Below are 15,306 nucleotides of genomic sequence, written 5' to 3'. Positions count from 1 at the left end.
CCTTCCAGTAATTTCTCGGTCAATGTTTCTGGCGTGTTCGGGAGAGTAACCCAGAGCAAAGCAGCTCAGGGTGCAGGGGATGAGACGGGATGGTTGGGGAGGGGCGGGGGGTGTTAATCCCATTATTTCTCTCCTCTTAATCACAGAGGAGCAGCACTACATCTCACACCTGCTGCAGACAGACAGACGGACAGACGGACGGACAGACGTGTATCCCATCAACATGGAGGACAGCCTGATGCTTGGGGTGGAGGGGGTGAAGAAGACCATCCTGTACGGGGGCACATCTGACCCCCCCCGATTCATCACCGGAACCAAGGTACGCTTCACCTGTCCTGCTTCCGACCCCTGAACAAGGCCTCCACTTTAGGACTCTCCCACCTCTCCAAACCCTCTCCTTCCACACCCCTGTACAGCCGCCACCCAGCCCACGCACACTGCTCTCCCAAACTCCTGCTAGTAGCAACACTCACGGAATACAGAGACCATTCTGTGTGAATGTACATGTACATGCTATGTGGGGATCTGCGCATTTCTGTGCATTTACAATAACAGGAACCACCTCATAACCTCAATCAAATAAGAATGATAAAGGATGTAATGCTATAAAAGGAGATGAATGCTATAAAAGAAGTTCTGTGATGATTCCTGCATAAAATGTTTAATGACATTTCAGTGGCCGGAATAATCCTATCACGTAAAGTGTTAGTATGTGACATCCATGCATGTACTGCTACTCTGTTAAAAGGCTGTCACACGTCACCACTCTGACAGGAGAATGGAGACCATAGCTGTATGGGGTCATAAAGATGATGTTTAACAAGATGCTAATTCCTGCCAAGAGGGCCCTGATTATGCTGATGGCCCAACGCTTGCATCCTGAGTGACTGTTATTACCACAGCCTTGCTTACAGCCCACAGAATCACATCTCTCAAATTCATCTCACAAACACATACACCCATAAACATACACACCCGCAGCCTCACACAAACACACACACACACACTCACACACACATGCACACGCACGCATGCACACACATACAAACACACACAAACACACACACATGTGCATGCACACGCACACAGTCTAATACTGTCTTATGAGCAGAGGGAGAGAGAGACAGAAACTCTGACGCAGGGTTATGCGTGTGCGGTGTTTGAATCAGTTGGCCGTGGTCGTGTGAGAGGGTAAATGACCGGGCATGGCTCTCTGACTGACAGGCCATGCCTCCCGCCTAGGTGACCTTCCACTTCCGGACACAGCTGTGCAACGACGACCGCACCGTCATTGACGACAGCAAGAAGGTGGGCGTGCCCATGGAGGTGGTGATCGGCAACATGTTCAAGCTGGACATCTGGGAGACGCTGCTGATGTCCATGCGCATCGGCGAGGTGGCGGAGTTCTGGTGTGATGTCATAGTGAGTACCTGAGGCTTCGCCCTCTCTGTGTGCTTACCTGGCTGCCGTTGTGCATTCTGAGTGAACACTTCTAATGCCTTAATGGAGCTGCCTCCCCGCGGCTGTTGTTCGGTGAAGAGCAGACAAACAGGGCCGTGTTCACCCGATACTCTGGCTCACAGAAGAGAGCAGGCAGCCTGCCTTTTCTCTGCACTGAGCGTCTTGCATGAAGCCTAATGGCAGCGGGAAAAACAAACAGCCCAGCCTTTGTGTGCCGTAAGACCTGGTCGTCCCGCAGGCGCAGGGACCGGCTGCCATTTCAGTACGCGCCTCTCCCACACCCAGCTGCCCTACCTGTCCTGTCTGCCCCCCAGCAGGTGCTGTTTTTCTATGCCGCTTTAAAAGCTAGCAGCGACCTGCAGGTAGAATGGGTGCTTCCCAGGACACAGTTCTGCGCACAGCAAAGGGTTAAGGCTTAAATCCGTAGGAGGCTCCAGCTCATAATCGTTTGGATTTACCGCTGAGTCATCAGAGCTGCCTCGGTCTTATCTAGATTAGAACAGCCTTTTCAAAGCTCCTCATGAACCTGCGCACCGCTGCCCATAAACATACGCAGTGTGGTTTCAGCCCGGGGTGCACACCTGTTCCCATGAGAGCGTCCCTTTTTCTCACCTGTTTCACAAGGAACTTGTCAGCTTAAAAGCAAAGCAAACATGCTAGCCCGGTCTTCACCTGATGCTCCCACAGACTGTGATGTCTGTGTGCCAGATGATGTCATAATAGAACACCCTGAGGTTCTGTGAGATGACATCACGCTGCCCACATTCTGCACAGATCCTCTGATCTGTTGGTACGTGTATTGGCACAAGCAATGAACGATGCCAGACCGATGACTTAAACCATGAGTATGCTATGAATGTACATAAATAAGCATATCCCAGAGATCAGTCAGTGTGTTCGTGATGCGTGAGAGTGACAGGCCTCTGCCCCCCCTCCAGCACACCGGCCTCTACCCCATGGTGGCTAAGAGTCTGCGTCGCATTGCCGAGGGGAAGGACCCCGTGGACTGGCACATCCACACCTGCGGCATGGCCAACATGTTCGCCCACCACACCCTGGGCTACGATGACCTGGACGAGCTACAGAAGGAGCCACAGCCCCTTTACTTCGTCCTGGAGCTGCTGAAGGTCAGAGATCCAAAAGATAGTGAGAGAGAGGGCGATTGTGAGTCTGAGAGTAAGAGCATGCACGTAGTTAGCACAGTACAACTGCATTCTCGGCACTGCTTCAGGTCAAACACTTTGTATGTTTTAATGCATACACACAAACAAATGCACACGCATGCTAATACTGAGTGTGTGCGATGCAGTGGTCTGATGTCAGTGTGTATGTGACCTGGTCAGTAGTCTGATGTCAGTGATTGTGTTACCTGGTCAGTGGTCTGATGTCAGTGTGTGTGTGTGACCTGGTCAGTGGTCTGATGTCAGTGTGTGTGTGTGACCTGGTCAGTTATCTGATGTCAGTGAGAGCATGATCTGGTCAGTGGGCTGATGTCAGTGTGTGTGTGTGTGTGTGTGTGACCTGGCTGGTCAGTGGTCTGATGTCAGTGTGTATGTGACCTGGTCAGTAGTCTGATGTCAGTGATTGTGTTACCTGGTCAGTGGTCTGATGTCAGTATGTGTGTGACCTGGTCAGTGGTCTGATGTCAGTGTGTGTGTATGATATGGTCAGTAGTGTGATGTAAGTGTGTGTGTTGTATTGCTGTTGGCCTGCAGGTGGAGCAGCCGAGTGAGTATGACCGTGAGCCGTGGGCGCTCAGTGATGAGGAGAGGCTAAAGGCCGTGCCTCTGCTGCATGGTCAGGGAAACAAGCTGTTCAAAATGGGGCGCTACCAGGACGCCGTCAACAAGTACAAGGAGGCCATCATCTGTGTAAAGAACGTCCAAACCAAGGTACCTGCCACAAATATACGTACGTGCGTGTGTGTGTGTGCGTGTGTGTGTGTGTGTGTGTGTGTGTGACTTCTCTGCGTAACCTCTGACCTCTCTGACTCCAGGAGAAGGCATGGGATGCCCCCTGGCTGAAGCTGGAGAAGATGGCACACACCCTTACCCTCAACTACTGCCAGTGTCTGCTGCGCATGGACGAGTACTATGAGGTCATTGAGCACACCACTGACATCATCAACCAGCACCCAGGTCAGGCTACAGGGGGGTATCGACTGGCTAGTTCAGCGACCTTGGTAGGGCATTGATTGGCTCATGCTATGATGGGGCAGGGAGACTGATTGGCTCATACACATTTCAACATGTGCTCGACAGGAAGCTCAGTGTCATATCCGTGTCAGCTCAGAGGGAGTCATTAATGATGCTGACTAACCCACCTGCCCATTGGCTGAGATGCTGACTAACCCACCTGCCGATTGGCTAGTATGCTTACTATGCCATCTGCCTTGCTACCCTGGGACTCAGAACAATAGCAGCAGTTGAACAGAATGTTGCCTCCTGCTTATGTCTGGTCCTTGATGAACATCTGAGTCTCTTTCTCTCTGTGTCTCTCTCAGGTGTTATGAAAGCGTACTTCCTGCGAGCCAAAGCTCACGTGGAGGTGTGGGATGAGGCTGAGGCCCGGCAGGACTTCCAGAAGGTTCTGGACCTGGACCCGGGGATGAGGAAGGTAGTGAAGAAGGAGCTGCAGGTGCTGAACATGCGCATGGAGGAGAAGAGGGAGGAGGACAGACAGAAGTATAAGGGCATGTTCTGACCATTGGTAGAGCGGCTAACCCGTGCGCTGTACCATCACGCTCAATGCCAACACACAGCACAGCTCCACACAGACAGAGAGGGTGAGAGAGACAGAGAGAGGGAGAGAGAAACTGTGGGTCTTCTAAGCTTTACACATACCCCCACCTTAATCTCTTATAAGCAAGAGTAAACATATGTAAGCAACTGTAAGCTTTATGCAAGTTGTATGATATTAATTGTATGATGAATAAACCAGAGGGACAGAGGGAGTGCTGTCTGTCTTTGTGTCCATTAACTGTTCCATTCTAGGAGCTGTAACAAATCACTGTGTTCATTCCTCTAATAGTTAAAGCTCTACCTCTGCTGTATGTTTGGGTGTGTCAGTGAGTATGTGCTGGGAGGAGGGGCTAATTATGTAATAGTTAATGCCTGCCCTAAGTCTCTGCATACAAACCTGGAGATCAGTCCCCCACCTGGTACAGGACCAGATTACCTGGGGTCTATGTCTGATTGGTGAATCGGGGAGTGCTCATCTGCATGTTCCCGCCCCACATGCCACAGCCTCAGCAGACCTGTCGCAGGCATGTGGGTTGGACCAGGTGCAACAGTGGAGGCAAAGCGCCTGCCTTCAGGTCATCATCCTACACCTGTTTTTGGTTCTATACCAGCTTCACAATACCAGCTTTAGTGAGGATCACATTTTAGCAGCTTCACACACGATTGCTAATTTGGTAGCCCTGGCGTTTCACAGTTCACATGAAATCATATTAGTCATAGCGAAAAACAGTGGATTTTTATTTTAAAACCAAATTCTCTTGCTTAGAGTCCAAAATTTTGTTCCTCAGTGCCCTTGTTATAATAAAAATCATTTTAAACAAAGTGCACTACCAGCATAAAAATGCTCCATTAAATTGAAAACGACTCAGCCACTTGCAGATGATCCTGAGTAAGCAGGTTCTGAACCTTTACTGATTTAATAGTTGTCTTCCCTGTTAGTCTCACTGATCGCCCCTGTGCTTTGAACACATCAATAAACAATCCTTTTTACCCTGCTATGACAGATGTGTACCGCGAGATGGCGCGCAATCCACACTACACATTCAGCTCCATGCCAGACGTTCACGGGTGGTCTACAGATAACTTTGAGTCAGATGAAACTTCCATTTATGTTTGTGTTTTCTATGTTTCAGTTGTTGCTTTGCATGTGAAAGCATAAATGATAATATTTCGGTTTAATGATGCACTGATAGGATAGTATTCTAATTTTATTATTTACTAGATATCTGTGGACTCCGTGAACGGGCTCCCAATGATGAAATACACACGCCTTACTCTCCCTCAACGCATCTGTGTGAATTTCGTTACGCGCTACACAGTGTCGTCGTTCACTGTTTTGATGCAGGATACCGAGTGTGTAGTTTTGCGTCGGCAAACCCAGTACAGGCGATAAGAAGAAAGCTCGCACAAAGAAGAGCTCGTTCACAGCTCCTAAGAAAAATGAAAAAGGTAAACTGATGAAAAAAGCACTGGAGCAAAGGGGAGTTTGTCGTGTATTTCTTTCAGGGAGTAAAACGCTGAGGCTTCAGAAACAGCTGACGGTGTAGAGGGCTGAAGGACACTGGAGCGCCTGGCTCTGGGTCGATGACGACATTACATCACAGAGGGGGAATCCCCGCAGAGCGCTCGCCTTTGTCCGAGAGACACTCACCTCCAATGGTGCGGTGCAAGCATAGAGATCATGTTTCCATCACAGCGGCTTTTCTGCCGCTCGGCTCATCCAGCAAACAAAAGCACAAATGAGGCAATTTGATATAACGCAGAATGTCGCCTATAAAATAAACAGATCTATCAATAGTGGCAGTGTATCATGAGGTCTAGTTTACATTCATTCAGCATTAAAATACATATTTACATAGAAATGAGTAAAATAAGATGTATACCCTGCCAATTTTCATGTAGTGATTGCTTTTCAACCATAACTTAATATGCATCCATCTCATCTCATTAAAATGGTCAGGTTTAAACTTTGTTCAGGGATTATAGTCATCCCGTCGTTAAATTGTCTCCTGATGTCACTCAGGTCCTGGCGGAAAATGCCCGCTGAGTTCTTTCAACCGTGCCCCGGCATTTAAAAACGCTCCTCACTTAATTCGACAAATTGACAATTGCGGGGGCTCGAACTACACAATAAATGCCTAAGTTAATGCATAGCGGTATTGCAGCATCCCTCGAGGGAGGGCCGGCGATGATGCTGCAGCACAAAGTGCCCGCCCTGCCCCACGAGCTGCACTAGCCCCCCTCTCATACTGTTGCTGAGGCTGAGGGAACGCCGCGCCGCGAGCGCGCCCAGTTCATTCCAGTTGCTGCAGCGTCACACCGTCCAATAGCACGGGTCTTTGCTTCTATACTGCACAGCAGAACTTGCATTATTTTGTTCAAAGCCATTGCTGTAGAGGAAAAAGTTAGTTTTACAGGCAAACATTAATTTCCGATATTCTCTTAAAATTTTCAATCATGATGCAACGCGGAAGCAGAGACGAACGACAGACGGCTCGCTGAGTGATTTGTTCTTGGGTTTTGCTGGTCTGGATGGATAAAGCGCGTGCACATTTAAAAGGAGATCGTGTTCTGATCACAGCAGATTGACTGCAACCGCAGAGCGGAAGCAATTTCAGCACATTCGATTAAGGAAGAAGAATGTCTTTGCATATCCAATCCGCAGAATATTCATTTTGATTTTTCCGTTTGTTATCATTGTCATCAGCATCGATTGAACAGTTACATTTCCCCATTGGAGCTGGCTCTTTCTTCAGTTTGGGACATTTCATCGTTTCAACATATTCAGTTAGCATTCAAAAAAGTAATATTTTATTTTTAAGGCAATTTAAAGGGGAGTTCCTAATAATACTACATTAACAAACCGTTTGGTAAATTATGTGAATTTAGCATTTCACAAATACTTTGGGACAACAGTTTTAATAATTATTCCACACTAGGTGATTTTTTTCTTCTTCTTTAAGTGGGGGTAATTGGATTTGAAAGATGGCTATCAACACAGATGCAGAGTTTGAGAAAGCTACCCTGGGCGAGAGTGGACCTACGCAGCCCGCGGAATCTCAGGAGACGGAGAAACTTCTCAGCGCCGCGACCACCGAACCTGGCGGGGGAAACGGCATGAAGCTCTCCAGCTCCTTCACAGTCAATATGGGGAGCGAGAAATCTCCGGATACGGACCAAAATGGGCACAGCGTCCCACTAAGGTCGGGCTCCGCGGGCCAGCTCGGGGGCGCCCCTCTCTCCCCGTCCCGCGTTAGTTTAAGCCGTACTTCATCTACAGGGAATGCCGCTCAGGAACTACCGAAACCCCGAGACTATCTCCTCCTGGTGATATTCTCCTGTTTCTGTCCGGTCTGGCCCGTCAACATCGTCGCACTGGTGTATTCAATTATGGTAAGCGGAACTGACCGAAGCGCCTGGCATTTAGCCACTCTCCTGTCGTTAAGTTCTCTCATAGGCTATGTGACATTTAATGGTGGCGTGTTGTATATTATAATATTTAGGTTGTTCATGAAGCTACCTTTCTGTAATTAAAACAAATAGGTTTAATCTGCGGCATTACCGTGTCCGTCTATCTATAACACCCCGCCCCCTCGCCCCACACTCTCAACGACTTTCACTCCAGCGCCTTTTGAAACAATTTACTATGATGCAATTTTAATTACTGATACACAATTACAACAACCTTACGTTTGGCGAGAAAACCTCGTAGTCACCAAGTATAAAAATCTAAAGGTGATGAGTGATTGATTTTTTTTCTTCAGGAGATCCCCACCCGAAACCAGTCAGTAAACAATGCAACGAAGCCCCACGCAACAATACACAATTCACAAAATTCCAGAATTCAACATAGTAATATATATGGATGCCAACATCTTATAATGTTGTGCTGATGGTAACAGTCCACTAAAAACTAACGTGTTTCGGATATGTTTGTTTAAAAAAAAAGTAGTTTTCCAGGTAAGATATATGTTTGGCTCAATTTCATGTTGGTTCTGTTTTTCAGTTCTTATGTTTTCCAGGTAGCCTAAGTTTGGCTGAATTTTATGTTAGTTCTGCTTTTGTAAATACATTTTACAGAAAATGTTCTAAATGTCCTAAAATATACGGTAGTGTACAACCGCCTGTATTATGATGCTGTTAATAGAGTATTAATAGCCTATTCTAATTTATAATTGAGTAGCATCGAGAATATCGAGGAAATAAACTGAGAAAAATACACTCCTTCTCTACAGAAGGCACGCGTCTGTTGAGCAAAAGTGAATTTCTTCAAGGAGCTGTGGTTACTGCTCCTGGGACTACTATTCGCTGTATATCTGTATTAACCCGCGGGTTAGGCGTTGCTTTTATGAACATTCATAATGTTATTGAACGGGCTAACAAGAGACCGTTGTAGCGGAGAAATGACCCGGACCCGCACTCGGTGGTTTCCTAAACAGAAAGGCCACCTGATGGAGTTTAACCTTTTCAAACAGAGATCGATTTGTGAATGGAATCCTCCATTTAATAAATTGTCAAAACCATTCATGCGGGTTCGCGTTCGGCCAGGGCCCTTGCTCTGAGCATGTGAGTATTTTCTCATTGACAGTATAAATATCATAAAAAACAGATGGGCTGGGCATTTGTAGCGGCAAGGCGCGTGTCAGGCGTGGTGGCTTCACTAGACTTCATTGGTTAAAAAGATGCTGAATGATTTGTGCAATGAATGTTGGCGTTCGATCCGCACCTCTGGTGCTACCTATAACGCGAGAGGAATGCCAAACGTTCCAGTGCATGCCTGCGTTAATGAGAGGGTCCACAGTTTGAACGCGAGATTGCATTCTTGGATGTTGAAAGACTTGAGTAGATACAAGGCCCATGACTAATCTAAAATTCAAATGCTCATATCGTCGTCATTTCATGAGGATTGTTAAGGCCAGGCGTGATCGGCTGTCTTTCTGAAAGGTTATGTTAAATAGATTGCGTTTTCATGAACGTGCGGCACTGTAGCCGCCGCGTCCTGTCCGCAGCCGCGGTCATTCAGTTCTGAAGCCGTGGAAGCTGATAAACAGTGCGATTACGCGTGGAATGGGAGCCGGGTTCCTCAGCTCGCTAGAGACGTCCCATTTCCTTAAAATATGAATGTCCTGTCATAATGAATCAACCGCGGCGCTGGGCTGCATTCGGGGCGCCCGGAGCTCATATTCTGCATTAGAGCGCGCGGGCAGAGATGTGTGGTCTACAGGTATCGCGACATATGTGTGAAGAGAATGGCCTCTTTCTGTAGACATGGCTGCTTAAAGCAGTTATTTATTTAAAGCATCAGGCTGTGTCGGTGGTATAGTATAAAACAATATTATAGGTTATATAATTTAATATGAAATGCATTCTAATGTCATAATGTCACTTGCTTTGCATTTCCCGCTATACAGGGTGATTCACACAACATTATATTCTTCAAGTATTTACTTATGTATTGATACACCTGAACATTAAGGGTTACGCATTTTGTGTATAGGTACAAGGCACTTAGAATCGAAACCGCAGCCTTCTGGTTACAAGTCCGGTTGATCACTCTACACTCCTACACATGCATGCACATCAGCTCAAAGGAAGGCCAGCTGTTCTCCTCCTATCAATGGAGATCAGTGCACTCCATGCAGCTGCACTCCCGCCCTTCAGTCTGTTGCACAGTGATGACAGGTGATAAATGTTTTGGTTTCTTGGTGACAGAGTGATGAGTTCCGCTGGTTTTCTGCTCCCGGTCTCGGATGGGTGTGGCATTTGCACGGTGTTGGCCCACTGTGGCCTGGCTGAACGCGCTCGTTCTGAGACCCACTTTTCCTGTAAAACAATGACCTAAGGAGTAATGGCTGTATTTCCAATGGGTCTGTCTGGTTGCCATGGTGAAAGAGCTGGGCTGTAACCATGTCAGAGACACGCCATTTCTCAGCAGAAAGGTTCCACCTCACACCATACAGATCACAGGCGGGGGAGTGAGACACTTGTTGTGTGAGTTTGGAGGTGGACTGAGACTGACGGTGTGAGTTTGCAGATGTACTGAGGCTCACCATGTAAGTTTGCAGGTGGGGAATGAAAGATTGACTTTGTGAGCTTGCCGGTAGAGTGAGAGGCTCAGTGTATTCAGTAACTGTGTATCCATGTAATCCATGTAAAACTGACCGGATTCACTTCCACGGTAAGATAACCACCACCACCACACCTGCACAGCGATGAAACAGCCCTCAACAGAAGGGGAGAGGCTGTTGATCATGCTGTGCATTGAGGCTAACTCCATTAGTTTGTCAGGCTGTGTACTGCAAGGTGCTATGGGGTGCTGACTCTTAGTATTGAAAGTCGGACAGAAAGAACCCCTCAGTGCAGACCCCCAAAGGGTAGACAGACAGACAGATCCCCTACAGGACAGACCGACAGACTGACTGGTGCAGGGCAGATAGACAGACAAACAGACTCCCCTCAGCGCAGAGAGACAGAACCCCTCAGGACAGACAGACCGCTGCAGGCAGCAGAGCAGGTCGTACGGGACCCAGCAGGGAGAGGGGAGTGGAGGCAGGGGAACAGATGCTGGGAGAGAGGCGCCTGTGTGTTTGAGAATATGCACAGAGGAGGGGGAGTCAATTACTGCGAGTGGCCAGGGAGTGTAATTGGCTTTTATTGCAGCGGCTGCTCTCTCCCGGTAATGGGAGAGGCACAAACGCAGCCATAACTGCACGCTCGGCAGAACTGAGCGTGAAATATGGCCTATGCTGCTTCTGTCCAAAGGGGGTCTTGCGCGTGAGCGTGAATGGCTTTCTGTTAACAGCGCTCTGCTCCAGCTGGGGCACTCACCAGCTTTACTGGTCTGCTGTGTGTGCTTACACTGTTACTGAAATGTACGTTTGAGGGCAGGGCAGTGCAGCACTGTGTTAATGTTGATAATTCAACATTGAGAATGTTTTAACAGTCTTTTCATATCAATAATATGTAACAAGAATATCATCTGAAATCTGTTGGAAAATTGGATGGAAACGAATGTGCAGGGCTATGTATGTGTGTTGTGTGTGGGACTGTTCCTCAGTACACAGGGCTGTGTGTGTGTGTGTGTGTGCTGTGTGGGACTGTTCCTCAGTATGCAGGGCTGTGTTTGTGTGTGCTGTGTGGGACTGTTCCTCAGTACACATGGCTGTGTGTGTATGTGTGCTGTGTGGGACTGTTCCTCAGTACACAGGGCTGTGTGTGTGTATGTGTGTGTGTGTGTGTGCTGTGTGGGACTGTTCCTCAGTACACAGGGCTGTGTGTGTGTGTGTGCTGTGTGGGACTGTTCCTCAGTACACAGGTCTATGCGTGCTGTGTGTGGAACTGTTCTCTCCATTATTAATGGCAGCTGAAGCCCCATCACTTTATACTCCTCTTGCTGGAGGGGGGGTGTAGCATAATAGAAACACATACAGACATGCGCGCACATACACGCTCACGCACATGCTCACATATGCTCACATACGTGCACACTCTCATACAAGCTCATACACGCTCACATACACTCACACACGCACACACGCACACACTCACACACTCACACACTCACACTACAGTGCGGAACAGCAGGCCTGTTTCTCTGGCTTGGCTGGGGAAGAGGCCATTGATGTAGCAGCCGAGGCCCTGCAATTCCTGAGCCAGGATCAATAACACTGCTGCACCCTCAGCCCGAGGGTGCCTGTGAGGGGGGGGCGGACCTGGAGATGGACTCACCCCTAAAACAACCTGCTAGCCTGGGGTGGGCTGTGCTGGACCTGACCAGGGAGGAGGGGGTGGCATTACCAATATTATAATTCTAACTGTCAAATAATACTAAAATGATTATTACAGATATTATAATATTATTAATTAAATCATTATTACAAACAGATTAATATTGTTCCTTTGTGATCCTATTGCACTGTGAAACTTATGCTAGTCCTATTGGGAATTTTATTGTTAACAATTTTATTGTTTTCAAAATTATTGCCTATGGTAAAAGCACTAATACATACGTCTGGGTAGCATTTGTTTTCAAATGTGTGTGTGTGTGTGTGTGTTTTTTTTTTTTTTTAATTCTGTTCACAATTTCGACAGCTCTAAATGTCCAGGAGTTGCGACTGTATTTTGTATTCTTTGAGTGTACATGAATGCTTTATTTGCGAAAGTTGATGTGGTGTTTTGGTTTCTCTAAATGCACTCTTTGACAGTAAAACATCTCATACCCACATTCTATCTTAATTTTAATAAGAGCATTTAGTGTGAGTCAATACTACAAAAATGAACATACTCAGTTAAACAGCATATTATTTTGATCCTATGGGAATACACATTGATGTAACATAATCTGTATTTTCACTACACATTACATACACATGGTACATAGAATTCTCACAGAATAGCATATTATGGTATTTAATTTTTCAATTTGTTTTCAAAAAATTCCATTCAGTATGTATGTTTTAATTACACTGTGAAGTATGCAGACAAGCACAGCCTCCTCCAGTGGTGGGGAACTTCTGACAGACAGAATGTGCACTGTAGAGACCTACTCCTGTGTGTGTCTGTGGGGATGGTGCATTGTGGAGACCTACTCCTGTGTGTATGTGGGGATGGTGCATTGTAGAGACCTACTCCTGTGTGTGTCTGTGGGTATGATGCATTGTAGAGACCTACTCCTGTGTGTGTCTGTGGGGATGGTGCACTGTAGAGACCTACTCCTGTGTGTGTCTGTGGGGATGGTGCATTGTGGAGACCTACTCCTGTGTGTATGTGGGGATGGTGCATTGTAGAGACCTACTCCTGTGTGTGTCTGTGGGGATGGTGCATTGTGGAGACCTACTCCTGTGTGTGTCTGTGGGTATGATGCATTGTGGAGACCTACTCCTGTGTGTATGTGGGGATGGTGCATTGTGGAGACCTACTCCTGTGTGTGTCTGTGGGTATGATGCATTGTAGAGACCTACTCCTGTGTGTGTCTGTGGGTATGATGCATTGTAGAGACCTACTCCTGTGTGTGTCTGTGGGTATGATGCATTGTAGAGACCCACTCCTGTGTGTGTCTATGGGTATGATGCATTGTAGAGACCTACTCCTGTGTGTGTCTGTGGGTATGATGCATTGTAGAGACCTACTCCTGTGTGTGTCTATGGGTATGATGCATTGTAGAGACCTACTCCTGTGTGTGCGTGTGTGTATGTGGGGGTGGGATGGTGTATTGTGAACACTCTCTTGTGTGTGTGTGAGTATGGTGCATTGTGGGGACTCTCCTGTGTGCGTGTGTGTGTGTGAGTATGGTGCATTGTGGAGACTCTCTTGTGTGTGTGTGTGTGTGTCTGTGTCTGTGTCTGTGGGGATGGTGCTTTGTGGAGACCCACTTTTGTGTCTCCCCCCCAGTCTAGGAACAGCCTGCAGCAGGGTGATGTGGATGGAGCCAGGAGACTGGGGCGCCTCGCCCGACTCCTCAGCATCGTCTCCATTGTCCTGGGTCTGGTGATCATCATCGTCTACGTCGTCGTCACAAGTGTGTATGAGCTTACTACACACATACTACACATACAGACACTACAAACATACTTTACATACATTCCACACACTCTATACACAGACACACATAGACTAACATAATAATGATAATAGAATACATTTTTATAGTGCCTTTTAAGGTTCTCAGTGGACTTTGCAGCAAAGGGAGGGACTCACCTCAACCAGTACTAATGTGTAGCACCCACCTGGGTGATGCATGGTAGCCATTTTCCCCCAGAACACTCACCACACATCAGCTGAGGTGGAGAAGAAGTTAATGATTTAGCCAATTTCATTGGGGGATTATTTGATGGCCAGACTGAAAGAGCCTGATTGGCAGTTTAGCCAGAACACTGTGGAACCCGCTACTCTACGCAAAGAGTGCTATGGCAATCTCTCTTTCAGAGACACACAGACTGTCCTTTCTCCGGGAGTATGGCTAACAGACAGGACTGTAACCCACTCCCCCCCCCCCCCCCTCTCTCTCTCTCTCTCTTTCTCACAGTGATGTCTTAGAGATATATTGTCTGTGGATCCAGAAGTGAAACAGGCATGGTCGTCCACCCCAAATCAATATTTGTGAAAGAAAATGGAAAACGTGACATGAAAAAAGCCTTCTGGAAATGGCAGGGAGATGCAGTCCAGTAGAGGAGGATGTGACCAACTTACAGATTTAACAGCTAATGAAAAGAGCAAAAAAAAAAAACCCTGCATGCATTCATTATCATCCACCTGGAGAAAAGGAAACCCCTGCATTTATTATCATTCACTGGGAGAAGGTGAAACCCGTGTAAGAAGTAACAGAGCAGACTTTAATGAACTCAGTTTTGTGTGGTCTGAAAGGTGCAGAACATTACCCCAGTACATCTGAAGACGGAACCAACCAGGACGAAAGACAGATCTTCACATCAAGGCTAAGATTCAGACCACAAAAAACTTGGTTGACTCCTTTCATTCAGAGCATATAATTACACTGCTATATTTAGAATATATATTCTTGTCTATTTTTTAAAAGGTTTGTACGCAGAGTTGAGAGGCGGTGGGGAGGAGGAACATTTGTAGAGGAGTGCTGGCTAGAATGTTGAGTTTATTATCTCTCAGGTGGGGAGTCTGAGAGGAGGTTCGGGTGTCTGATTGCTCACTGTGTACGTTTTGATGAAAAGAGACCAACTGCATGCTTTTCCCGGGTGTATACAAGACTCTGTTTTTAAGGTATTGCTCATATTATCTGTTATATGGAATCAGCACAAACACATACGGCTGGTGCTCAGGTCTGGATGGCATATTGTACATGTATCTTTGCTGCTGAAAGTCTGATGTACTAGTCCTACTTGGGACCCCCCCTTCCCTGAGAGAGGCCTGGGGTGTAAATGATGTGCATGCCAACCCCTCTTTCTTCGATTTGCTAGAACTGGAGGCACACTTCCTCTCTCTCTGACTCTCCTATCCACTTCCTGTTATCCACTTCACTGGAAGTTGTGTATGCCACATAGAAACCCCCTCCCCTTTGACTCACCTTTCCTTGCCCTGCACTGATATGGCGTAAATATATACATATATATATATAACATATAGGCATGCTTCG

The 15,306-nt window shown here is 47.0% G+C and overlaps 2 protein-coding genes across 5 annotated transcripts; both read left to right on the top strand.

Moving 5' to 3' along the window:
* Nucleotides 1-223: 223 nt before the first annotated feature.
* On the top strand, nucleotides 224-4,164 carry aipl1 (aryl hydrocarbon receptor interacting protein-like 1). 4 transcript variants are annotated; one of them, XM_036537513.1, is made up of 6 exons: nucleotides 224-319; nucleotides 1,309-1,422; nucleotides 2,400-2,588; nucleotides 3,177-3,353; nucleotides 3,458-3,599; nucleotides 3,965-4,164. In XM_036537513.1, the coding sequence occupies exons 1-6, from the start codon at nucleotides 224-226 to the stop codon at nucleotides 4,162-4,164; spliced, it is 918 nt and encodes a 305-aa protein (XP_036393406.1). The 4 variants fall into 4 exon arrangements, with proteins under 4 accessions (XP_036393406.1, XP_036393405.1, XP_036393407.1 ...); XM_036537512.1 differs by having other exon boundaries at nucleotides 1,267-1,422; XM_036537514.1 differs by having other exon boundaries at nucleotides 1,243-1,422; nucleotides 3,530-3,599.
* Nucleotides 4,165-7,187: 3,023 nt separating this feature from the next.
* trarg1a (trafficking regulator of GLUT4 (SLC2A4) 1a) lies at nucleotides 7,188-15,216 on the top strand. Its single transcript, XM_036537488.1, has 3 exons — nucleotides 7,188-7,595; nucleotides 13,593-13,719; nucleotides 14,227-15,216. The coding sequence occupies exons 1-3, from the start codon at nucleotides 7,188-7,190 to the stop codon at nucleotides 14,235-14,237; spliced, it is 546 nt and encodes a 181-aa protein (XP_036393381.1). The 3' UTR covers nucleotides 14,238-15,216.
* The last annotated feature ends 90 nt before the right edge of the window (nucleotides 15,217-15,306 follow it).

The sequence above is a fragment of the Megalops cyprinoides genome, chromosome 9 (assembly GCF_013368585.1).
Source record: "Megalops cyprinoides isolate fMegCyp1 chromosome 9, fMegCyp1.pri, whole genome shotgun sequence".
In the NCBI taxonomy this organism is placed as follows: domain Eukaryota; kingdom Metazoa; phylum Chordata; class Actinopteri; order Elopiformes; family Megalopidae; genus Megalops; species Megalops cyprinoides.
This window is presented reverse-complemented; position numbering and strand designations above follow the sequence as displayed.

Excerpts from the sequence above, each read along its gene's own strand:
- aipl1 (XM_036537511.1), top strand. The coding sequence starts at position 224 with ATGGAGGACAGCCTGATGCTTGGGGTGGAGGGGGTGAAGAAGACCATC. Across the intron at positions 320-1,242 it reads GATTCATCACCGGAACCAAG|GTGACCTTCCACTTCCGGAC; the intron begins GTACGCTTCACC and ends CCTCCCGCCTAG. Across the intron at positions 3,354-3,457 it reads TAAAGAACGTCCAAACCAAG|GAGAAGGCATGGGATGCCCC; the intron begins GTACCTGCCACA and ends CTCTGACTCCAG.
- trarg1a (XM_036537488.1), top strand. The coding sequence starts at position 7,188 with ATGGCTATCAACACAGATGCAGAGTTTGAGAAAGCTACCCTGGGCGAG. Across the intron at positions 7,596-13,592 it reads CACTGGTGTATTCAATTATG|TCTAGGAACAGCCTGCAGCA; the intron begins GTAAGCGGAACT and ends TCTCCCCCCCAG.